A 26,224-nucleotide genomic window follows, 5' to 3' on the forward strand; every position below is an offset into this window, starting at 1 on the left:
ATAATAAATATATGAGTTAATGCATGGGTTAATGAGCTTGATTTAGCCATTCTGCAATATGTACATATTTCAGAACATCATATTATACACCAAAAATACATACAAATTTTATTTGTCTATTAAATAAAAACAAGTGTTTTTCTTATTAACATATGTTTCAGCTACTTTTTTATTGTGGTAAAATACCATAATATAAACTTTACCATTTTAAATCATTTTTAATCGATCAGTTCTGTGGCATGAGAATATTCACATTGTTCTACCACCATCATTGCCACGCATTTCCAGACATTTTTCACCTTTCCAAACTGAAACTCTCTACATTAAGCTCTAAGCTTCCATTTGCCCCTGTCCTCAACCCCTGGCAACCACCATTCTGCTTCCTGTTTTTTATGAATTTGATTAGGTAACTAATAAACCAAATCACACAATATTTGTCCTTTTGTGCTTGGCTTATTTCACTTTGCATAATATCTTCAAGGTTTACCCATGTTTAGCATATATCAGAATTTTCTTCCCTTAGTCCTAAATTATATTCCATTGCATATATATATATAGTTTATTCATTTATCCATATATTTGTGTATGTATATGTGTGTATATGTGTGTGTGTGTGTGTGTATATATATATATATATATTTTTTTTTTTTTTTTTTTTGAGAAAAGGTCTTGCTCTTGCTCTGTAACTTTGAACTCCTGGGCTCAAGTGATCCTCCCACTTCAGCCTCGAGAGTAGCTAGGACTACAGGTGTGTGCTACCATGCCCAGCTCATTTTTTAATTTTTATTTTTTATGTTTTGTGGAGAGGCAATCTTGCTTTGTTGCCCAGTCTGGTCTCAAACTCCTGGCTTTAAGCGATCCTCCAGCTTGGCCTCCCAAAGTGCCAGGATTAGAGATTGAGCCATCCACTTGACCAGTTAAAACATTTTTAACTGAATAATTTTATTCTTTAAAATACTGCTGAAAAATCTAAGTGGGTAAACATTTTTATAAGATGGTTGGAAATATGGATATGATTATTTCTATTTTTTATCATCCACTTTCATTCCTTGGATATTCTTGAAGTATTTTGTTTGCAAACATTTATTGTTTTAACTTGAAAGTCTTAATATTTATTGAGCATCTATGTGCAGTATGGAATAAGTCTCATAAAATCTGAACATCTGGCAACATATCGGTTCACTTTTTCACACAACATTTTGTGTAGCTGAGTAGCAGTTACCATCTTTAGACAGAATTTTCATTCTTTAGTGGAACACAGATTTTATATTTTCTACCTTTCTCATTTATATATGCCTAGATTGACACAGACCTGTCCTCTCGGCCTGGGCTATACTTGACATGTGTCTAGTCCAAATTAAGACATGTTGCAAATGTAAAATTCACACTGGACTTCAAAGATTTAGTATGAAAATAGATGGCAAGATAGTCCGTTAATACTTTTTGTATTAATTATATGTATAAACGATTACACTTTTGCTAAATAAAATATATTACTAAAATAAATTTTACATGTTTCTTTTTACTGCAGCTCCTACTGGATAATTTAAAATTACATGTGTGCCTCACATTAGATTATTGGTCAGTACTGATCTCAGTGTTTATATTCCAGTTCAGGGGTACTAAGCCTGGGGGCCAGATCTGACTGGCCACCTGTTCTGATATGATCAGAAAGTTAGAATGGTTTTCACAGATGAATATTTGCGATTGATTTGATGATAGGAAACATTAGCTTTGAACTCTAATTAAGTGAAATGTTATTCTCCTAAAAGGAATTACATTCTTCTCATTAGTAGACCTGTATTTCAAAATATTGTACTCAATTGTATTTTGAATTTTGTAAAACACATCATGAAATTCTTTTTCCTCGTTATTTAAGTTCATATATTTTATCCTTGTTTTTGCCTCTTGGTGTGCAAGGCCTAAAAAGTATTTACTATCTGTTTCTTTAAGACACAGTTTGCCAACTGCTGATCCAAATGGTCTGGGCAAGGCAAGTTTGAGAAGGAGCTAAGCATACTGGAAATGTTTTAGATTCCAGTCGGCAAGAGTTCTAATCTTATTAACTGGTCTAACCTCTGAGTCTTAGTTTTTCTCATCTGCAAAATGACAATAATGATTTGTTTAGGGTTATATTGAAGATGAAGATACTGTATGAGATATATTGTGGATGAGGTGACTCTAATGTCCCCTCTGCCTAGAATGCTCTTCCCATGTCCACCTTGACTTGGTCACCTCTTGCCCACCTTTGGCTTCATAACCTGCTAGCTCAGGGGAGCATTTACTGGTCTGGTCTCCAGCCTAGGGTAGTTTCCCTCTAAATTCCACACTTCTTTTTATGCTTGTCATACTTACTCCTACTTGTCCTATGTCTGCCTTCTTTCTAAGATGTTAAGCTCCATGAGGGAAATGTCTGACTTGTTAACCACTGTTTCCTGACCTTGACACATAATGAGTATTCAATAAATGTTTTTTGAATGAGGTTGATGATGCAAAATTCTGTACATGTGACACAAAAAGAATTCAAAGGAAGGAGATTATTTTTTTCTGTGGAGATTTCAAAGTTTGTGTCTTGAGAAATGGGTCATGTTTTGGGACAGACAGCTCAAACATACTTGACTCTTCCCCACTACAGGACTTTCTTAAAGATAAGTGAGACAGTGCCAGCACTAGCACAGTGCCTGGCACATAATAAGTCCTCAAGAAATTATCTCTCCTCTAATAATGGATGATGATGATGAATTCAAATATTGAGCATGAAAATATCAAAGGATCTAGGTTCCAGATAAAGTTGAGAGGTCAAACTTTTTGGAAAGCAAAATGGAATCCATTTCAAATTAAGTAAATTAGTCCTCCTTAGTATCCAAATTCAAACCATTCTGAACAACAAAAGTTTTAGCTCTTTTTGAAAAATGAACAGGATTAGAAATGCAGGACAGTAAAAATTTAGAATCCAGATCAGGTTCTGAAAGTCAGAACTAAGTAAAAATAAATCTTCTGAGGTTATATATTAGTTACAAGTTTATCCAATAAATGTCCCTTTGCCTAAAAATGCTTCTGGTCGGAGTGGTAACTGGCAGTTGTAGGGTACCTGCCCCCTCAGAGCATGAGGCTGAACACCTGGGAAGAAGAACCACATAGGGCATACTAATGCATCCACTTTAGCCTTTCACAGCAGGAATGGACAGTTGGGCTCCAGAAAGAATGGAGCCAGTAATGAAATCCAGTGCCAGGGTTCCCTTTTACAGCCTTTTCTAACCTTATACATTGTAAAAGGCCAGGTTTGCATGATGAAGACGGCTTCAGACAATGGACTCTTTTTCCTCCTTTATTTATATTTATGTATTGCACCAGACTTCAGGGCTTTCCAGAATTTCTTTTAATAATTCTATATATCCCAGCCATAATTTTCACCACAGCTCTGTTCAGGTTAACTGATATTTGTTAAATATCTATTCTATGCTAGGCATGGGAGATGTAGAGATAAATACATACTAAGAGCCTACTTTAGAGGAGCTCAGTCTGGTGGAAGAGAGCAACACGTAAGAGACACCACTTACCACGATGGTAAGTGCTGTGATAGCACCCTGCATAATTAATATAGGAGCACAGTAGAGGGAATCAAAGATGGGCTCCTGGGCCTAGGACTGAGAAGTCAGAGCAGGCTTCCTGGAGGTAAACTAGAGCAGAGTCTGAGTGTATGTGTGAGTGTTAGTTGAGGGACAGCATTTTTATTAGTCTGTTCTCATACTGCTATAAAGAACTACCTGAGACTGGGTAATTTATGAAGAAAAGAGGTTTAATTGACTCACAGTTCCACAGGCTGTAGAAGAAGCATGGCCAGGGAGGCCTCAGGAAACTTACCATCATGGAGGAAGATGATGGGGAAACAGGCACCTTCTTCACATGGCAGATCAGGAGTGAGAGTGTGAGGGGAAGTGCTACACACTGCTTAACAACTAGATCTTGTGAGAACTCACTTGCTATCATGAGACTAGCAAGGGGAAAATCTGCCCCCATGATCTAATCACCTCCCACCAGGTCCCTCTCCCAACACTGGTGGTTACAATTCAACATGGGATTTGGGTGTGGATACAGAGTCAAACCATATTATTAAAGGCAGAGCAACAGTTTGAACATTGGCACAAGTGTGTGTGTGTGTGTGTACGCTCATGACACTGTGTGAATGGTACAGCATAGTTATGGTAATCTGCTTGTGTGTTTGTGTGTGTGTGTGTGTGTGTGTGTGTTTAAGACGGAGTCTGGCTCTATTGCCCAGGCTGGAGTGCAGTGGCACAATCTCAGCACACTGCAACCTCTGCATCCTGGGTTCGTGATTATTGTGCCTCAGCCTTCCCAGTAGCTGGGATTACAGGCACCCACCACCACGCCCAGCTAATTTTTGTATTTTTAGTAGAGATGGGTTTCACCAGTTGGCCAGGCTAGTCTGGAACTCCTGACCTCAAGTGATCCGCTCACCTCGGCCTCCCAAAATGCTGGGATTACAGGCGTGAGCCACCGCGACAGTAATCTACTTTTTATCCTTATATTCTCCACAACCCACAACAGAATTTATGGTTATAACAAGTAACTATGGCAGGAATTCCCAGAGTGGGGAAGGAACTTGATAATGCAGTAGGGGTTTGAAGAGTAGATTTTGAGAGTCTCTCATAATTTCAGGATGTAGGGGTATTGATGACATGAGATAGTTGTATAACATGAGAATAACTATGACATAGCCTAAGGGCAAGTCAGTTGTAAGGAAGGGGATGGGAGAAGAGGCAGATGAGGAGGGAGAAGCCAGATAGTAATGCCATGATAAAGACCTTAGGTTTTTAACCTGTAGGTAGTAGGGAGTCACTGAGGGGTTTGGAGTGGACAATGAGATTGTCAGGTTTTTGTCTTACATTAGAACTCAAAAACCAGCTAAATCCAAAATATAGAATATGTATGGTATAGTCTGCTCAAGGTTTAAAAATTTTTTGACCCAGTATTGAGAATATATCCAAACTTTAGAGTCTGTATTCCCTTACGGCAACACTATGTACAGATAAATAGCAGCTGGCTCACTGGATGGTGAAAGAAACCATTTTTCTCTCACTTCCCACACATTAAAGCCCATGGAAAGATTCCCGAGTGTTCCAATTTTGCTCATTCCTGAACTAATTATGCTGTTCTGTGGTTAGTCAGGACTGAGCCAATTAGTCCACCCCATCATGGCATGGTTTGCCATGATTGTTGTCTCTCGACTAGGACCAAATGAAATGGGAAGAGTCAGTAACCTCTTGGATGGCCACAGGTGCCGAGTGTAGGTGTAGGCACACCACAAGACAGTAGAAAGTAGAAATACAGTAAATAATTTCAACAAATGTGTGAGCTGATGTGCTCGAGCTGTGAATACACTGTTTTGGTGACACAAAGGAGATGACAAACTGCCTCAGGAAAGGTGACCCAAGGAGATTAGAGAGGACTTTAGTAAGGAGAGAAATAGGGGAAGAGAATTTTCCCAAAACACTCCGAGGATTTACTTGTTATCTCTGCCTAATTATTTCACTCTCAAGCAACTCCTGGTTTAAACAGTAGATCATACGGTTACCCTGTATAGAGCAACACTGTGGTGGAGACTTTTAACTTTCCATTAGAATCATTCCTTTCTTTTTTTGAAATACAACTATACTCTATCTCCTAGCCTAACTTGCAGTTGGAAATGGCCATGTGACTAAGTTCTCTCCAATGGAACGGAGGCAAAAATGATGTGTCTTCATTAGCGACAGAGTTGAGGATTATGAAAATAAAAAGACAATGTGCTTCTATCCCTATTCCAAACTTCTTGTGTCACAAGTCTAATTTGCACTGTGATGAGGGGAGAGCTTTCAATTAGACATGAAATGAAAAAATTGAACCAGGTTGAATGAAAATTATTCATATTTAATTTTATTTTTAATTGACAAATAATAATTATATATATTTATGAGGTACGATGTGATGTTATGAGAAACACACATCGTGGAATGATGACATCAAGTGAATTAACATGTCCATTACCACATAATTATCACTGTTTGGTGGTGAGCACATTTAAAATTTTGAAATATATACAACATATTGTTAACTAGGATCACCATGCTGTGCAATAGATCACTAAAACTTATTCCTTCTAATGGAAACTTTGTACTTTTTGACCTTTGTACCTTTTGACCTTTGCACCTTTTGATAACTGTAGGTGACTAAATAGTTATTTGTCTGCTTGAGATGTTTTTAAGGAGCATTTGAATGCATTGCTATGCAGAAAAGCAAGTTGTCAACTAATATGGCGATGTGATACCATTTCTGTAAACATAACATTCACATACTTTACATGTACCTGTATTTCTATACACGTGCATAGGAAAATGTCTAAACTATTAAATACAAAACTGTTAACAGCACCTCTGAGTATTCATTAATTGTTGTATTGTGTTAGAATGCATTAATGGATATTTTCGATATGAAAAAATAATAACATTGGGTGCTGTTTTTGATAATCCTAGAGATGAAGTAGAGGTTAGGTAAGTTTCATTAATAATTGCAGATAGCCAGTGGATCTTTATCTAGTTTCTTTTTTGTATAATCTTCCAAAATGAATTCTCCTAGATTAAAGGCTCGAAATGTAATTTATTTTCTCATTATATCATAAAAAATCATATTAATAGAATTCTGATTTTTGACTCTGAGCTTTCATAATTTTATGCTTCAATTTGAATTTAAAAATTGCCAGTTTGTTGCTAGCTATTTTTTCATTTTATCATATTTTCTGGTGTATCCAAGACAGAATTAGAAATCATAAGCGTTGAAGTTAGACATGCCTGGATTTGAATCCCAGTTTTTCAATTTTCTTTGCCCTGTGTTCATGAGCATGCTACTTAACCTCTTTAAGCATCATTTACACAAACGTGCTGAAGTTATTTTGAGAGCTGAATGATACAGTATCTGCAGTGCCCAGAACAGTGTGACAGAGTAGGCAGTGAGTATCCCACCCTTTTCTCTTCCTCATCTTTGTTCTCGTTTCTGTTCACTTTTAAGAAGCAGGATATATAGTTTAATGCAATTCTTAAATAAGAATTTATTAATCTTCCATTGCCCTACACTAATTTACAGTACCTTCTTTTTTTTTTTTTGATTCTCACAAAAGTTTAGTAGACTGTTGGCAACTTTAAAAGCAAAGGGTTATAATAGTTTATCTCCTTTTGTCTATTTTTATAAATTTTAGGTTTTCTTTTGAATTATATTTGATCTTTTAAAAATTGATTGGAAATTAGGGAAAAGCAATTATGTTGGAGAAAGTGTGTACATAGATTAGATGATAAGAAATAAGTACAGTAGTAAATTAGATATATTGGTGGGTGACAAAGAAAGGAGTATTAAAAATAGGCTTTCTTATTACAAAATTAATGCATGTCTTTCTCTTTATATAGATAGAAAGATAGATATTGTAGAAAATTTAACTGAGTAAAGCTGATATAAATTAAAAAGAAAGAGGATTATACTACTCATCATGGCCTCACTATTCTGAGTAGCTATTCTCAATGTTTTGGCATATGCCTTTTTTATACATACTGATCCATATTTAAAATTTTATTTACTTTCTGAGACTTGATTTTTCATTTAATATACTGATATTTTTCCCATTGTTAAATATTTCATGGCACTATTTTAAATAGATGATGATATTCTACCCTACAGGTTTATTTTACTAATCCCCTTATTTTTGAACATTTACATAGTATGCAATCCTTTTACTATTGCAAGCAATGTTTTGTCATCCTCTTAGTCAATCTTTGGGTGCATATCCATAATTATTTCTTGTTGACAAATTTTTAGAAGTGGAATTTCTGGCAAATTAAAACCACAATGAGAGATGCCACATTACTCCTGGAAGAATGGCCATAATTAAAAAGTCAACAAACGATAGCTGTTAGTATGGATGTGGTGAAAAGGCAACACTTTTAAATTGGTGATGGGAAGGTAAATTAGTACACCCACCGTGGAAAACAGTACGGAGATTCCTTAAAGAACGAAAAGTAGAACCACCATTTGATCCAGCACTCCTACTGTGTCTGGAATTTATTCCTTCCAGTGGGGTCTTGGTCTTGCTGACTTCAAGAATGAAGCCGCGGACCCTTGCGGTGAGTGTTACAGTTCTTAAAGATGGTGTATCTGGAGTTTGTCCCTTCAGATATTCAGATGTGTCCGGAGTTTCTTCCTTCTGGTGGGTTCACGGTCTCGCTGACTTCAGGAGCGAAGCTGCAGACCTTTGCAGTGAGTGTTACAGCTCTTAAAGGTGGTGTGTCTGGAGTTGTTTGTTCCTCTTGGTGGGTTTGTGGTCTCGCTGACTTCAGGAATGAAGCTGCAGACCCTCGTGGTGTTACAGCTCATAAAAGTAGTGTGGACCCAAAGAGTGAGCAGCAGCAAGATTTATTGTGAAGAGCAAAAGAACAAAACTTCCACAGCATGGAAGGGGACCCCAGTGGGTTGCCTGCTGCTGGCTGGGGTGGCCAGATTTTTTTCCCTTATTTGGCCCTGCCCACATCCTGCTGATTGGTCTATTTTACGGAGTGCTGATTAGTCCATTTTACATAGTGCTGATTGGTCCATTTTACAGAGTGCTGATTGGTGTGTTTACAATCCTTTAGCTAGATACAGAGTGCTGATTTGGTGCATTTTTACAGAGTGCTGCTTGGTGTGTTTACAATCCTTTAGCTAGACATAGAGCACTGATTGGTGCATTTACAATCCTCTAGCTAGACAAATGTTCTCCAAGTCCCCCCTCCACCCAGGAAGTCCGGCTGGCTTCACCTCTCACTACTAATGGGTACTTACCCAAAGGAAAAGAAGTCATTGTAAGAAAAAGACACATGCACATATGCATGTTTATAACAGCACAATTTGCAAGTGCCCATCAACCACTGAGTGGATTAAGAAAACGTGGTATACATACACCATAAAATACTACTACTCAGTCATAAAAAGGAATAAAATAATGTCTTTCGCAGCAACTTGAACAGAACTGGAGGCCATTATTCTAAGTAAGGTAACTCAGGAATGGAAAACCAAATATCGCATGTTCTCATTTATAAGTGGGAACTAAGCTTTGAGGATGTGAAGGCATAAGAGTAATATAATGGACTTTGGGGACTTGCGGGGAGATTGGGAGGGGGTGAGGGATAAAATACTACATATTGGGCACAGTGTATACTGCTTGGGTGACAGGTGCACCAAAATCTCAAATCACCACTAAAGAACTTATCAATGTAACCGAAAACCACCTGTACCTTGAAAACTATTGAAATTAAAAAAGAAGTGGAATTTCTGGATCAAAGACTGTAAACTTTTTTTTTTTTTTTTTTTTTTTTGAGATGGAGTCTTGCTCTGTCGCCAGGCTGGAGTGCAGTGGCACGATCTCTGCTCACTGCAACCTCCGCGTCCCGGGTTAAAGCGATTCTCCTGCCTCAGCCTGCCTAGTATGTGGGACTACAGGCGTGTGCCACCATGCCCGGCTAATTTTTTTTCTATTTTTTGTAGGGATGAGGTTTCACCATGTTACTCAAGCTGGTATCAAACTCCTGAGCAGGCGATCCACCAGCCTCGGCCTCCCAAAGTGCTGGGATTGCAGGCATGAACCACTGAGCCCAGTCAAAGATTGCACACATTTTTAAGGTTTAATATTCTTTGGCAGATTTTCCTCTACATAATTGTAGCATTTATGTTTTCACTAGCAATAAATAAAAACACCAGTTTCCCTGTATTCACTAGTCCTTAAATTCACTAATCTTTATCATCCATCAAATTTTTTGACCATTTAGTAAGTTAAAACACATCATCTCATTGTTTTAGTTTTAATTATTCTATTAATAGTAATATTGAACTTTTTTGTATGTATTTTCTTTTGCTACATGTATTGTTTCTTTTATGTTATGTGTTTACTTTCTTTGCTCTTACTTTCCTTGGCTTTTATCTTTTAATGAATGATTTAAAAAATCTGTCTGAAAGTGCACTTCACATATTAAGCATATTAACTTGTTGTCACATCGCAAATATTTTCTGAGTATATTGTTGCTTTTGATCTTATTAAAGTTCCTTTTTGAGGTATAGTTCCAGACTTTCATTTCGTTAATTCTATCCATATTAGACTTAGAAAGACCTGCTTCCTTTTAGACTTTATGACTCCAACTATATTATCTTATATAACTTTTATTATTATATTTAAATCTTTAAGTTACCAAAAACGTGTGAAGTAAAAAAATGCCTCTAACGTGTTTTTCTAAAGTGATAGTCAGTTGTCCTATTCAATAGTACCTATTTCATAATTCACTCTTTCCTAGTTGACTTGAAATTTGGGCCACGATCCCTATCTGAGCCCTCGATGCTCGATGTATTGTGGAAATTCAGATTGTTTTAGGATTTTAGAAAAGTAATGAAGTGCGTAAACCATATATCTGTATGCATATGGTGAGAGGACAGAGGCAGATTGAGCTTCATGGATGAGGTTGGACCAATGTTGGGCCACAAAGGATTGATGGGGTTTGTCTGGATGATGGAGTCCATACCAGATGGGCAGAGAAGCAGGAGAAATACTCGAAGATAGGAATGAGCACGTTGAGGAAACCAATCTGAAGAGATCTTTACTAGGTAATTACCGGAAGTAGCCTTATTGGAGCTGAAATGTACGTCATGCCCAGCTCAAGCCACATTCACACTCTGCTCTATAAGGGTGGTGGCCTATCTGGCTTATTTTTTCTGGATCCCAGAATTCTGAATGCAGTTCCCAAGTTCTTTGATTCAGATAATTACTTTAGTAGGTGAGAAATGCACAGAGAAAATGTGTTCTTCTCTTTGGGTAGAGTAATGAGAAAATTTGAGTAAGGAAAAGTAGGCAGGACTGGCCTCACTGAAGTGGCAGCTTGAGCAGAAAGAATAGAGAGACAGCCTGGCACATGTGATTCTCAGCTGAACTCTCAAGATGTTTTGGAGTATTCATAAACAACTTATGATGTTTTATTTGATACATTTAATTGTCCTTCTCAATTTGGTAAGTGCCAGCTTATCACCCTAAAGATGTGCAGTGTGGCTGCATTTTATTCCTCTCCTTTGTCTTATAAATCCTGTTTTGTCTTTGTTCCTTGGCTTAGTCTATCAATATATTACATCACATGCATGTATATAATTTGTGGCAAAATAACTAAATGACTGAGTTATATTCTGACACTAATATTACTTTCTTCCTGAGCTCTCACCCACTGTATAGTGGGGGCAAAATAACTGAATGTCTAAATCAGTTTAAAGCTTAGTTTAATCCAGTCTTTTTTTTTTTTTTTTGAGAAGGACTCTCGCTGTGTTACCCAGGCTAGAGTGCAGTGGCATGATATTGGCTCACTGCAACGTCCGCCTCCCAGGTTCAAGGATTGTTTTACCTCAGCCTCCCAAGTAGCTGGGATTACCTGCTTCTACCACCATGCCTGGCTAATTTTTTTTTTTTTTTTTTTTTTTTTTGTATTTTTAGTAGAGATGGAGTTTCACCATGTTGGCCAGGCTGGTCTTGAACTCCTGACCAGGTGATCTGCCCACCTTGGCATCCCAAAGTGCTGGGAATATAGGTATGAGCCACCATACCTGGCCCTAGTCATTTAAATCGTTATTTTAGGTCATGATTTCTCTCAGAAAGCCTCTCCTTTTCCCTGTTGGTTTTCTTAAGGTGCAATATGGAAGAAGGGGTTGTGTGACTTTCATATCCTCAAGGCATTGGGGGAAGAGGCCTCTGATGTTGTGCTGCCCTTTGGAATGTACACATTGGCATGGCAGCTGCTGGTCGATGGAAGGATGGCCCATGTTCACCTGGCTGCTGGATGCCCCATTGGCCTGCAGTGTGTGAACTTGTGGCCCATTCTTTTGGCTCAGGCCTTTTTTATGGTGGTTCTTCCTAGATGATCCAACCTAAACTTGACTTCCTTTGTTATCAGAAACTCCTTCTGACCTTTGACTGAAACACCCACTTGACCTTGGCTTAACTGGTCTGTGACACTATCATCACTATAGAGCCCTCTTTTCTTGACTCTGCCAATATCCTGTGACAAACTTCACAGCTTAACTCTCAGTTACTTCCACGTCCTAGGACACATGAAAACCAAGCGTGGTTCAGAAAACCTAAATCTCAGGCCTCCTTCCGCCTGCCTTTGATATGCCATTGTGTCGAGGTGGCTGTATCCTAGGTTGCTACAGAATAGCTTCTTCCTGTGTCTTAATATTAAGGGGAGGGTGGCAGAAGCCCCTTCTGCCTAAGGACTTGTTTTCATTTACCTGGTACTTGTCTTCCTCCCTAAGCTACACCCTGTAGAAGGAACATTTAGGACTCACTCATCTGGCTATTTGAGTTTTCTTCTCCCTTTTCTTAGACTTCTTCCTGTATTTTCTCTAGTTCAGAAGGGATGGAGATTGTATTTTATTTCTGTGTTGTATCTTTCTTATTCCTCACTCCAGCAAAGGTTCAACAACAGACAGAGTCCTTACTCTTAACTTTAAAGGGGGAGATTTGTGGGCCGAGCCTTCTAAATTTAGCTGTGTATATGTTAATTGGGAGGAGTAAAGGTTTTTCTTGAGAGGCAAATTCTCTCTCAAGGAAACAGCCTTTTTTGCAAGCATATTGTCTTGTTGCACAATTCCATTGTACACCCAGCAACAATATTATTGTGACAAGTTCTAGGGATGCCTGGGGACTAATTTTGGCAGCTTTGTACTTGCAAAGGCCTGAAAGAAAAGCACGTTGATAATTTAAAAATGATTACCCCGGTTATATTATCCATTATAATATATGAAGGACTTCTTTAAACTTCTGACATGATTAAGATATTTGAGTTTGATACCTTTGGTTCCAAGGAATAGAGACTCGCTCAGATCTTCTAAACTCATGGGACATTTACTGTGAGGACATATGTGACATATCTATTAGGGCTGATGGGTTGCAATCAATGGGAGCTGATCCAGGCTAACTTAGGCAAAACCAGAATTTAATAGGATGCAGGTGGTAGCCCATGGCATTCAAGAGAAGGCCAAGGAAAGGGTCTGTAGAGAGTGGGAATCACTCTGGACATCTCGAACTAAGGGAAAATCTCTTTACAGTGCTGCTAATGGGACAGATTTTCTCTTAATTCTTTATGCCTCTAAGTGGCTCCCTTCATGACTATCTCTTAAGAGAGAGGCTCATTGGCCTGGCCAGGGTCAGGGGCCCACCCCTTTGTTTGTGGAGCACAGTTCCTCCAAAACTCAGAGTGGCAGTGGAAGAATTGCAGTACAGAGGCAGTTTGAGAGGGCAAGCTGAATTCAGGTTAGAGCACATGGCATTCCTGGTCATGGCAGAATATCTAAGCAAAAAGTTTATACTCTGGATACTGAGTCAGGACTAATTTAGAACCATTTTCTCCACAGAATGTGTAAGAGCTAGAATTTATTATTACTTAAAACAAAACAAAACAAAAAACAGGAAAGGAGAAAGATCTTAAAATCCATTTAAGGCTGGGCACCGTGACTCACACTTGCAATCCCAACAGTCTCGGAGACGGAGGTGGGCGGATCACTTGAGCTCAGGAGTTCGAGACCAGCCTGGGCAACATGGCAAAACCCCATCTCTACCAAAAATACAAAAAACTAGCCGGGCATGGGATAATCGCTTGAGCCTGGGAGGCGGAGGTTGCAGTGAGCCAAGATTGTACCACTGCACTCTAGCCTGGACAACAGAGCAAGACAGACCCTGTCTCAAAAAATAAAATAAAATAAAATAAATAAAAAGTTTCTTTAAGTGCTTAGTAAGTTTTGAAGAATTCCCTTTTTTGTCCTTTTAGACAAATTATAACCCTTTTAAAATAATACTCTTTTAAAATAGTTATGTTTTGGTTTGCTGATTATCAAATATTATGATGGTTTCTTTTATACCTTCTCTCTTAAACTGCTCTCAAGAAACTACAGGCTGTGGTCAAAGTAGCGTCTTTCAAAGAATTAGCAAGGATAGGAGAGGAATCCCTGACTTTGGAAGCTTGGGCTGCATTAACCATCACTAATGCTCAACGTCTTAGAGCTAATTTATGGCAGAGATAGAATTCACAGCCAGTTATAAATGAAAGGTTTCTATCTCTTCCCCAAGATGAGAAGTGGCACTCTTGAATTTCTTTATAGAGGGACTTAAGTGAGATTACATTATTAAAAGTAGGGGCTAGGTCAGGACTTAGTTAAGGCATCTCTAAGATTGCCACTGAGTTAAGCATGTATAGTTTGAGGGAATGTAATTGAGCCAATGCAGAGCTGAGAACTGAGTCTTCAGTTCTGCCTGCATTGTAAGACTGGGCTCTTGGCACATATTCTCCACTTATATTTAAGTTCAGAAATAGATTAAGTATGGGTTCACACTAACCATCTAGCACTTTGCTTCCCAATATGAATAATACCTTCTACTACTTTAGCTGATTGGATCAGCCATGCCCTTTCTCTGTGCTTCTTCCTCAAGGTTCAGCTTGTCTTCTCCCCTCCCTCTCCCAAAGTCATGTCCGGCCACTTCACTCATTTTACTTAGAACTAGTTTCATCATGTAATTAATTATTAATTAAAAATAATAAATATATTACTTATTAATAATGCCCCATATTACCACTTCTCATCTTTTTCTAGCCAGATACTACATATTACTTATACTTCTCCATCTCCAGCCACTCCATCCCTAAATCATATTTCTGTCCTTTACTTATAGATTGTATTGTTTATGTGTCCATTTGGCTGTTATGATGTGCCTTGTGTCATATATTGTTTCTCACTTGCTATTATTTTTTAATTGTCTCCTTAACCATATTGCACTTTACTGTTAACCTATTTGTATCTGGAAAAATGTCTAGTACAGTTTGTTGCATGCGTAAACATGTCATATTATTTAATGCTATGATTTTCTAAATTATGAGGGAAAGTGCCATCAATTTGGTTCAGCTCAGGTTCCCAACTCCCTCCTTGCCCACAACTACAATAGCTTTTGTAAAACTTTTAGAGGCTAAAAGACAATAAAAGACCATTTTTTAACTTGCCCAGTTTAGTTATAAACCTTGAAACATGGTCTTGTGCTTCTTCATAGTCCCTAGTCTGATTCCAAATTAATTATAGGTATTTAACAATTATTAAGATCAAATAAATAAGATTATCTTATTAATTTTAGAAATTTTAAAAACATTTAAATTAATTTTAAGTCAAAGATAGTTGGAATGTATCCTTAATTTATCACAAATGTTGAGCACATGAAGTCATTCTTTAAAGAAATTGTATTCCTAAAATATAATACCTTCTCTATTAACTTATATGTGTAATAGAGATAAAAGAAGCATATGAGTGCGTATGTGTATACACACACACACACACACACACACACTTTGAAAACTCCATTTGATAGTCCCAAGAATCAACCTTACTATTTATGGCAGAACAGATAGCATTTATTTGATATGTTGACCTTTCTACCAGTTTGATTTTATGCATCTGAACTTTTCAAACCAATGCCTGGATTTTGGATTCATTTTTGTGGACAGGTAGGAAACCAAAAATATCAGTCCTATCCAATTTGAAAGGGTACAGACTCATTTATTGCTTAATTCTTTTACCAGATATTTTTTGTGTGGCCACTCTTAATTCCAGTAATGCATTTCCAGATACAAATTAACTAGGTTGACCAAATTCAGAGTTTTCTGGACATCCATATACCAAATAGTGGCTTCCCCCACTCTCCCAGCAGCCACCTCCTGTTCCCATACATAAATGGCAGCCAGCAATGGCTAGAAACAAAGGACTCTCTCCCAGTCCCTGAATACAGTGACATTCATTCTGAGAGAAGCTGGGGCAGCTCTTTGAAAGCCGACTTCTTCAGCTCGACAATAACACACAATGAGTTATTGACTTGTTTATATACGGAGCTCTTTTCAGTAACTAACTCTGACTCCCACAGTCTGGACAAATGATTGATTTCGTGGTTAGAAAAAGAGAAAGCTCTCGCGCTAAACTCTGTAGTGCAAACTACTTCTTCTCCATTTGTTCTGTAACTGAATAGGACCTTATTAAAATGCACTTTCCAAAAAAATACCTGCAGCTGGCCTTTATAACCATGTTTTGTATATATAAATAAGTAATTTGTCCCAGTCTTTTGTATATTAACAGACCATTGGGAAACTTGTCAATATATATGAAGGCTGATTATCATGTTGTTTCTGCTAAAACAGTATTACCTATATTGATCAGCATGTAAAATATGGATCAAATATTTATTAATAGATCAATTAATCTATTGATCTCATGAAAACCTTGATTTTTTTATATTAATAGATTCAGTTTTCTTGTTGGGTCATGTTGATTCATTAAGCACATTTTATATAACACATATCATATACTTCACTTTTAAATCATTAGCTATTCTTAATACAGAGAAAACAACATGCAGAACTATAGTTCAGAGCAATGAGAGTTTGGTTGGACTAAAAGGCTTTTCCCCCTTTGGCTAGTACCTATCTGGAATGTCAATATGAATTAGGTAGACAGAACACGCTAGCTGGTTAAATTACTGTACCTTTTCTAAAGATATTAATAATCGAACTCTAGAGTTACTATAGTATTTTCTGCTATAAAATAGATTTTTAAAGATCTTAACATGTAGTTAAAATTTTTACACAATCTGTATGATTTTTCTAAGCACACTTTAAAATATTTTGGGGAGAGTTAAAAAGAAAATCCATCATTGGTTAGTGATGCACGTAGGATGGGATCACTGCTGTTTTGACTGTATTTCTCCAGCAGGAGGTCTTGAGCCGGTTTTCCCCTCTAGGATGTCCATAAGAGAGCTTCCTGAGCCAGCAAACATTTGAAGAATTCCTCAAAATTAAGAGCACTTTTAATTATGGTCACAAGGGGCTACATGTTTTAAAAAGAACTATATATTACTAAACTGTGACCCCTTAGGGCTTTGGAGAGGGCATAATGCCTGAAACCTTAGTATTAATAGTTTTAAGTAAACTGATATAGTTTGGAAGGTAACAATCAATGGATATTGTTTCATTGGAATCTGTTACTTCAGGTACATCTTTGTGGATTTTTTCCCTTTAGTTTCTAAACTAACTGCTTGATGTGAATTTATTCCTTTTTATCTTCTGTTTGTCTAACCAGACCATTTTCCTGAAACAATTTTGTTCAGTTTTCTTTGCCAGAGCCATTATGTTTCTCGTTTCTTTCATTTCAGATACTGTTCTTGACTAGTTTCTTGATTGTTTTTTTATGGTTCCCACTGGTATTGAATGAACCCAACTTCAACCTAAGTATGTATGGCTAATGTTTGTTGCAAGTTTTAAAAATCTTAGCAGCAAGGCCTGACAAAAATGATGAATGAAACCTTCCTGTTTAGCTTCTTAGATTTTCATGTGCACAATGAATATTTGAGGATGCCTTCTTATATTTAAAAGGGACAAGATGTACTTAGAACCAAGTGACTTGATTTCCTCCTCCCCTATATGGTGGGGATTTGATTTTTCAGTTATATGCAAATTTTATCCACCTTTCTGTTTCCAATTTTTAATTTTTGAAATCTCTACCCTTGTTAACACATGAAAAATTGATCTCAGAAATATCAAACCCATTGACAAAAAGTTATTTCATATATTTTAGATAAGAACAGCGAATCGAAAGCATATAGTTTTATTTTAATGAAGAAACAGGATATTCTCATCAAAGGTGACAGGAGAGAAGAATCCTACCATTGTTACCATGTCGTGGAGTTTAAGGGAAAGATGCTGTTAGCACTGCATATTAATACCTCAGGCTGAAAATGCCCTTTCTTAATTTGACTTTTTACTTTCGGTGATTTCCTCTAAATGCTTTCATTAAAATGTATCTTTTGGAATGCCTTGTCTATTTACAGAAAAGGCCCCATGTGTGTATCCTTATATTTTGGTGACCATTTATTTCTTAATGTCTTACTGCACTTCCCTTTTGGGATTATGCCGTGATGGTTTTCAGTAGCATCGGTCTGTTTTCCCCCTTTTATGTAGATTAGTTAGTGCTTCTTTAGAAGTTGAATATTAGAGTGGAGGTGATTTTTTTTCCAACTGTGGTGCTTTCAAAGGCAAAAAATTCCCACCTTTTAAATAAAAAGTTCCTTGGCAGCAGTTCTAAATGTCATGGCCCCGAAAACGCATTAGCATCGGCCTCACCTGCTGTGGCACCAAAGAGTTTCATGGTTCTGTTTCTGTTTTGTTTTGCTTCCCTTTAACAAAGATCTGCTCTGAAAGTTTTGCATTTGGAAATAAATTTTGTAAAGAATAGATGAACTTGGTAAATATTCTCCAGCCTGGTCCCTCTCTTCTACACCCATTTCCTCTCGAGACGAGAACTCCCCTGATAAACAGATGCTTTAGACCAATATGTTGTGCCATGGTTCACACCTAGGCTTACATGTGTGGAAGTTGAGCTTGATATTTAAGTTTTCATAGCATTAAGGGCTTTTTTGTATCATTTAACCACAGTAACAAATATATTCCTTGGGAATCGTTTCACATAATGATGTTTGTTGCGGCACTATTCACAATAGCAAAGACTTGGAATCAACCCAAATGTCCATCAGTGACAGACTGGATTAAGAAAATGTGGCACATATACACCATGGAATACTATGCAACCATAAGAAAGGATGAGTTCGTGTCCTTTGTAGGGGCATGGATGCAGCTGGAAACCATCATTCTCAGCAAACTATCGCAAGAACAGAAAACCAAATACCGCATGTTCTCACTCATAGGTGGGAATTGAACAATGAGATCACTTGGACACAGGAAGGGGAACATCACATACCGGGTCCTATTGTGGGGAGGGTGTAGGCGGGAGGGATAGCATTAGGAGATATACTTACTGTAAATGACGAGTTAATGGGTGCAGCACACCAACATAGCGCATGTATACATATGTAACAAACCTGCAGGTCGTGCACATGTACCCTAGAACTTAAAGGGTAATAATAAAAAATAAATAAATAAGAAAAGATTTTTCAAAAACTCTTTATCACTGTTTCTCATTCTAGGGCAGGGATTGGCAAACCACTGCTTGTTGGCCAAATTCAGCCTGCCACGTGTTGTTATTGTTGTTTTTTAAAGTTTTGTTGAAGCATAGCCATGCTCATATATATGTGTGTGTGTGTATATAGTCTATTTCATGCTACAATGGCAGAGTCAAGTAATTGCTACAGAGATTGTATTCTCCCTCTGCCCCCACAAACCCTAAAATATTTATGATCTGGCCCTTTACAGAAACATTTCCCAACTCCTTATCTAGAAGGATCATCAGAATCACCAAAAGATTCCTGGGCCTTTTCTCTCTACCAAAACAGAATCTCTGATATACTGAGCTGTGTCTCATATCATTGGATGAAGTGTCTCAGGTTTAATACTATTATTCTAGTATATATGCACATCTAGATTCAAGAGATCATATTTTTGAACCTCCCTTCCTCTATTTGATGTCAAATATAGGAGTAAGTCTTCAGGTAGGGTTTGGATTAAAGATTTATGTTCACTCAAACATGATTTTCCAGGCATACAATTGAGAAAGCTTACTTAAAACAACAACACTAACAAAACAAAATGTAAACACATAGTTGTTATTCATTTTCACTCCAATCCTCAATAAGGAAATATGGTATGGCAAGTCTGTTGCTAAAGCATTATTAAATATTCCAATTCAGAGGGTTCTGTATTAGGCTCTTATTCTCTATTAATGTCAGTCTGTTGAGCAAATATTATTTTGGGAGTTTAACATCATTTTTGTTTGAAAATAAGAATTTCATTAAAAAACATAACAATTTCATGTTTTGTATGAAAACAGCATTTGTTTCTATAAGGACTATTTATAAAGAAATACAGAATGGGCCACATTCATTTTTTATAACACATGGGTTAGCAGCAGTAGTGGAAGACCTTTATCTAGCTTTGTAAATGGAGCAGGTTTGAGGTAACTGTTTATGTATTTAGATGCATGATGCTTTGTCATGAAATATCATAAATGATTTAGCACCATTCTAGACTGTTGAACTGACACTTTTGGTTTATGTCATTGACTTCTTATCCCGACATAACAGCAAACAATTTACTCCCTACTCATAATGAAAGGTTTTAATAGAAATATCAACCTAATTTTTTTTAAAAAAAGTTGTGTTCATTTTAATGAAATGCTTTAAAAAAGTACTCATCAGTGTCTAATATCTGCAGTTAAGGACACTCTTGCCCTAAGTCATCTTTAGTAATCCTCAATACAATAAAAGATTGAAAGTAAAAGATTCAGTTTGTTAAATGTTTTAAATATAAAATGAAATTTACAGTTTTTTTATGTAAGTATCAGCAAAATTAATATCGAATTGCATTCATGATTATGCTTAACTAGCTGTTTGAATAAATGTCGCTATTATGAGCCAATAGATACCTGCTTTCATGCTGTTTATTTATTTTTTCTAGCTGAACCTGGCCATGAATGAACAGAAGGAGGAAATTACAGAAAAAGTCATTCTTTCAATGACAGCAAAGGAACACCATAAGGAACATGAAGAAGTAAGGAAATAACTTTCTATATTTTAAAACTGCAGTGAGGGTCATGCGCAATGGCTTACACCTGTAATCCCCACACTTTGGGAGGCCAAGGCGGGCGGATCACGAGGTCAGGAGTTTGAGACTAGCCTAACCAACATGGTGAGACCCTGTCTCTACTAAAAATACAAAAATTAGCCAGACATTGTGGCACGCACCTGTAATCCCAGCTACTCTGGAGGCTGAGGCAGGAGAATCGCTTGAACCTGGGAGGCAGAGGTTGCAGTGAGCCGAGATTGCACCACTGCACTCCAGCCTGGGCAACACAGTGAGACTCCGTCTCAAAAAACAAACAAACAAACAAAAAACCAAAAAACCTGCAATGAACACTAATTTTAAAATTAAGATAAATTTTACTTTGGTATAGACAGCATGAAAAATAATTGCATGCTTAAAAGAATAAAACAAAGTATAATTTTCTGAAAAAAGTCTCATGAATATTTTCTCATAAGTTTCCTAAATTGGTAAATTGTTACATGCAACTTGAAATTGGAAGTTATAAAACCTGCTAACATAGGAAAAACATTAAAACATTTTTTGAATTTTTGATAAATACTAAATCTTGCCGTTATATCTGGTTTTCTAAGAATAGAGTTATTGTTCTGAATTTTAGAAATACCAACAAAGTTATATTTTGTCAAGGGAAAACTATAGTTTACAAATGTTAAGCCTAAGTGAGCTAATCAGAAGATTCTGTAGGCAATATTGTAATGAAGAACAATATTATTATTAAAGCAAACCTTCTTCTCTTCAAAGCTCATGCTGTGAAGTTGACAGCATATTCCATAAATGAAATAATACAAAATTGGTGTTAGACAAAAGCGGAAAATGATTTTCATGTCGTTTCCTGGAATGCAAAGGCATTTAATCTTTCTAAGGAAAGAAAGTGAATTTTCTAATTTCCATGTACTTCTGTCAGTAGAAATCCAAAGTAACTTCAGAAATAAGATAATGTGAATATTTTAAAAATAAACTTCTCATATATTTCTTTTTTGATATTTTGGTAAAGAAATGCATTCAAGCTTCAGGGTTTTGATATTTCTTGTCATTATGATTGCATCTTCCTTACTAGCCATGTGTTTTGTAATAGATGAACAAATAGCATGCACCAAATGTTTCTGTGTAAATTCTATTCTTACATTAGAGACCATATTAGTATTTGGGACATACTTGTCTAGTATTAAAGACTATATTGTAAAAATTCATTATCCATCTCAGTAGATGATATTTCATAAGGAAAATTAAAGTTAAACCATTTCTAAAATGCAATAAATAGCAATAACACAGATTTAAATTATAGTTCTGACTCATTCTCCTAAATATTAACAAGTTACAAGACTAGGTTGTTAATTATAAATTTGAAAAAACATCATTCTCTGTGTTTGAAAAATGTTTTACCAGAATTGGAGAATTTAATTACATTTTCACAGTAAGTTAAAAATGAATCTACCATGTATCTTGGAAACTTTGGGAAATGCAAAGAAGTCTCTCTAGATTAATTAGTATAATTAAAATAATATCTATAGCAATATCAATTATTATTAGAGATTAAATAGAAAATATTGTAAAAGAATAACAGATTAAGTATTTTCTTCCTTTTAAACATTGTAATTATTTTGCCTTTTGATATTTTATGCAAAATTATAATTTCAATGGACTGAAAACTTGAAGTGGCCTTGGAAAATGATCAGCATAGCAAATATGTAATTCTTAATCTTACCTTGTTAGCAACATTGGAAATGAAAATTATCATTTCTGGAAAATCTAATGGCAATTATGTTTATTTGGTGTTTCTTCTTTGTTATTGTCATCTTTATTTTTTTTAGCACTATATATTTTGGTGTTCTTCTTACACAATGCCTTATTTAGTCATATATTTGCTTTTTCAGCTCTGGCTCAAAAAGCCTTTTGTTTACTTCAAGTATCAAATACACAGCGAGGAGAATACATATTCATGTATGTGTATGTTTGTGTGTGTGTGTTCATATGACACTTTCTAAATATATTCCATAGTCTCTGAAGATAATTTCTGTGTGCTTACTTGGAAAGTGATTATATTAATCTGGATGTGTAAGTTCTAACTTTTTGTTAGAAAAAATCTAAAAGACTCTTTTTAGAAAAGTCCTTGTTACCACTAACATAGCTCTCTTGCCAGGTGAGTTATCAAGGCATTTAAAATGACACTATTTTCAGTTGTTTCTTACCCCATGAGTGGATGAGGAAGTTAGACTATCGAATAGCTTAAAAAACTTGTGATTAGAAAAAGTCTAAAAATTTAGGGCTAAAACATCAAGTCTAATCAACATACAGAGAAAGGAAATCCTGATGGAAAAGAGAAAGGAAAAATTTGGTGGTGAAATTACTTCAATATTTTCCCTATGATTTTTATACAAATACATTCCTGGACAATTCTCAAACCCCAAATTAAATATCATGAAATCTGAGATTTAGATCTGCTGCTGCCTACAGTTTTATCTTAAAATCTTGTTTTATTTCACATAATTTTTCCACATGAAATTTGGGAGTAACAGTAATGTATGCATCATAAAACCACTTTGAGGTGATGATGTATGTTAAAGTACATTAAGCTTTTTAAAATTTTTTTAAAATTTTTTAATTTTAGAGATAGGCTCGCTCTCTGTTACCTAGACTGGAATGCAGCAGTGTGATCATAGCTCACTGCAGCCTTGAACTCCTGGGCTCAAGTGATCCTCTTACGTCAGCCTCCTGAGTAGCTGAGACTTTAGGCATATACCACCATGCCCAGCTCATTTAAAAAAGTTTTTGTAGAGATAGAGTCTTGCTATGTTGCCCAGGCTGGTCTTGAACTCCTGGCCTCAAGTGATCTCCTCCCTTTGGCTACCCAAAGTGCTGGAATTACAGAGGTGAGCCACTGTGCCCCGCCACATTAAGCTTTTTGGAAATTTGCATATGACTTCTTATTATCAGTATAAAAGTGCATTATTCCAGGTTCTGTATCGTGTAGGTACCAAAATGACATTAAATGTGTAGAATGTTGTTAGAAGAAATGCCTATGAGAGAAAATGGAGAGAGCACTGGATAAGGCTGAGAAATCTGTCAGACTGAAATGCAGGCCTGACCCCAAATGAGGGAGGAAAGGAAGGTTGGGTAAAAACATCCTGGACCACTGTGAAGTCTAAAGGTTTGGCAAAACTGTTGGTGGATTTTTGAGCCAAACTTGGCCATCAGAGGAGTCCTGTGACTCTCAGGGATAGACCCGCTTTAATATCCTCAGGCATTGGTGCTAACCTGGGGATGGATTTCAGAGCACCATAGATGGGACCCATGGTCACTTATGCTCCTGTAGTTAGAGGTCTATGAGACACAGTGTCATAGCTGTCCCCATAGGTATAGTAGACATCATCCTTGTAGCTATCAACATAACCCCATTGCCAGAAGAGTTATGAAGACATTGAAGTTGTCTATTTTCAATTGTTCCTTCTCCCATGAGTGAATGGGGATGTTAGATTGTTGTATAGGCCTAAAAGCAGCACATAAAAGACCTCTGGCTGAAAATAGGTTAGATCTACCTCCAAAATGTTTCCCATCTCAGAAGGGTTCTAGGAAACTATTAAAAATGTGGTAGTATTTGGGCCAGGTGTGGTGGCTCACGCCTGTAGTCCCAGCACTTTGGGAGGCTAAGGCGGGCAGATCACTTGAGACCAGGGGTTCGAGACCAGCCTGGCCAACATGGTGAAACCCATCTTTACTAAAAATACAAAAGATTAGCTGGGCATGGTTGTGCATACCTGTAATCCCAGCTACTTGGGTGGCTGAGGCAGGAGAATCACTTGAACCCGGGAGACAGAGGTTGCAGTGAGCCGAATCCATGCCACTGTACTCCAGCCTGGGTGACAGAGTGAGACTCTGGGTCAAAAAAAAAAAGAAAAATCCACAAAAATTTGGTAGTATTTGAAGTGCTGGCAATAAGAGGTGCTACGCACTTCAGATTTCCTGGTTAGTTACGCCAGCTCAACTTCCAAATAAAGACATAGTTCACTTTGCTCTCAGGCTCCCATGTCTTTTCCAATCTTCATTCAACAAATCAGGGTTATGTTTCCTTCTTACCCCTTAAAACATTGTATTATTGACCCTGAAACCAAGAAGAGATTTTAAGCAGTTTAAAATTCTAATTTTATTTCCCTGCCTCCTTTCTGGTTCAGCTTAAATATGTTGTTAATTAGAAAGTTTCTTGATCTTAAATTGAAGTGCTGACCTGGCTTTGAGACCATTCCGTGTGTTACATGCCTAGATGACGTTCCTAGTATAGAGGCCGCCACCCTTTGTGCTGATTTCAAGTGACAGTTCTGTGCAAAGTGCTCTGGAGTTCTCCTTAATAACATGGGTGGATTCAAGCCCACACAGAATTCAGGCTGACAGCTGAACTCATCACTAGAAAAACCAGGAGCTCCTCAAAGAGTCATTAATAATAGCCAATGTACAGTGTTCACAATGTATGGCTCAGAAATGCACAGCTTTAACATGTCTGCTTTTGAAGCCTGATTATAAACAGAATAACACTTTGCTCTGTCTATAAATCATCTTGAGAATTGAATTGAATTCAAAGGTTACATGCATGCACCATACAAACATGATCAAACTGCCCTACATGTTATGCAAAAACCTGTCTGTATGTTTATAGACATGTGCACATTTGTATTCTTTTAGAAGTTTGGGTTTGTTTTCTCACCAGAATATTCAATATTTTTTTGCTACCTTCTGCTTATTTGTCACTCTCCCAAATTCTGTACAAGTATCACTTCCGTGCTGCATTTCCACGGAGAATGAAGAGTCGAATGTGTAGGCTTTCTGCTGCACAATGAGATGGTGCATTTTTTCAGCATATGCATACGTAAGCCTTCTTTTGTGAATGGGACTGATAGGGTCAGATAATGTTTAAAGGGAAAGGCTTTATGTCTCTCAGGCCTCTATGTTTCCACATGGATGCCCCCACACACACATAGATTGAATTATGAACAGACCCATTAATGCTGGGATCACAAAAGGTCAAGTTTTGTCTTCTTTTACCCCTATTCACATTGCCTTTGTAGAGGGAAAAAAAAGGATTTCAGAAAAAAAAGATTCATGATGAAGAATTTTAAAGAACATTTTTTCCCTTTTAGCAATATCTGTGATTTGGAGAAAAAATCATATTATGTAAAATAATTCAGGAGTATTATATTACCTACCTGATTTTAGTATATGAGTTATTTCATGTGTAGAGTTGTCTTTTAGGATGACATGTTATCATAATAACTGAGAACAAAACGTAACACTTTAGGGATAAAAGACCTTATGAATATGTAAAGTAACATAAAGTTTGAGTAAAACTGAATGGAAACATTATCAAAATGTCAGTGGCAGGATTCTTGATGTATTTTCTCCTGTGTTTAAGATATGTTAATCTTTTCCAGATACCTTGAGAGTTTTAAGTTATTTTTTAAAATCAGGTGATAATTGGTGTAATTTTGTTTCACATATGTTAACAGATTATCCTGGATCCAATAAAAATAGTAGAGAAGGTTTTTGAAGCAACC

The 26,224-nt window shown here is 36.7% G+C and overlaps 1 protein-coding gene across 2 annotated transcripts in view; it reads left to right on the forward strand.

Annotated features, from left to right (window-relative positions):
• Positions 1 to 26,224, forward strand: part of LOC112606209 — a 501,724-nt gene that overhangs the window by 203,455 nt on the left and 272,045 nt on the right. For both annotated transcript variants that reach the window (XM_025356376.1, XM_025356377.1), the window contains one exon: positions 20,538 to 20,630. In XM_025356376.1, coding sequence (XP_025212161.1) covers positions 20,538 to 20,630 — 93 coding nt within the window. The remainder of the gene's footprint in view (positions 1 to 20,537; positions 20,631 to 26,224) is intronic.

This window comes from Theropithecus gelada, chromosome 14 (assembly GCF_003255815.1).
Source record: "Theropithecus gelada isolate Dixy chromosome 14, Tgel_1.0, whole genome shotgun sequence".
NCBI classification, from domain to species: Eukaryota; Metazoa; Chordata; class Mammalia; order Primates; family Cercopithecidae; genus Theropithecus; species Theropithecus gelada.